A 453-nucleotide genomic window follows, 5' to 3' on the forward strand; every position below is an offset into this window, starting at 1 on the left:
GGCAGCCGCGCAGGCGGGAGGGGACGGGGTGGCCGGCGGTGCATGGGGCAGTGAGGGGCCCGGGCCCGCGCGCTCCCTGCCGAGGGGACTCTGCTCCCGGCACCAGCCTCCGCCCGCGGAGCAACCCCCGGAGCCCGGTCCGAAGTGCGGCGCGGCGGCGGCGGCGGGGCTATGGAGCAGGAGAAATATCTGCCCGAGCTGATGGCAGAGAAAGACAGCCTGGATCCGTCCTTTGTTCACGCCATGCGCCTCCTGGCTGAAGGTAAGCCCGGCCCAGCCTCTGCCCGCCCCGGTGGCATCCGGGCAGCCCTGCCCTTGGCTTCCCTGGCGGGAGAGAGCCGGGCAGAGGTGGCAGCTGGGGGGACTGGTGGCATCGCCGGCAGGAGCGGGCTCCGCTAAGTGCACTGTCCCTGCTCAGCCCCACTTCGGAAGTGGGCAAAGGTGTTTGCGGGC

At 72.4% G+C, this 453-nt stretch overlaps 1 protein-coding gene across 1 annotated transcript in view; it reads left to right on the forward strand.

Annotated features, from left to right (window-relative positions):
• Window positions 1–36: 36 nt before the first annotated feature.
• Window positions 37–453, forward strand: part of KHDRBS2 (KH RNA binding domain containing, signal transduction associated 2) — a 950,986-nt gene continuing 950,569 nt past the window's right edge. Inside the window, exon 1 of the mRNA XM_019520516.1 lies at window positions 37–262. Within this exon, the coding sequence (XP_019376061.1) occupies window positions 172–262 (91 nt within the window). The 5' untranslated portion in view covers window positions 37–171. The remainder of the gene's footprint in view (window positions 263–453) is intronic.

The sequence above is a fragment of the Gavialis gangeticus genome, unplaced genomic scaffold (genome assembly GCF_001723915.1).
Source record: "Gavialis gangeticus isolate Ggan-Ray unplaced genomic scaffold, GavGan_comp1, whole genome shotgun sequence".
Classification (NCBI taxonomy): Eukaryota; Metazoa; Chordata; order Crocodylia; family Gavialidae; genus Gavialis; species Gavialis gangeticus.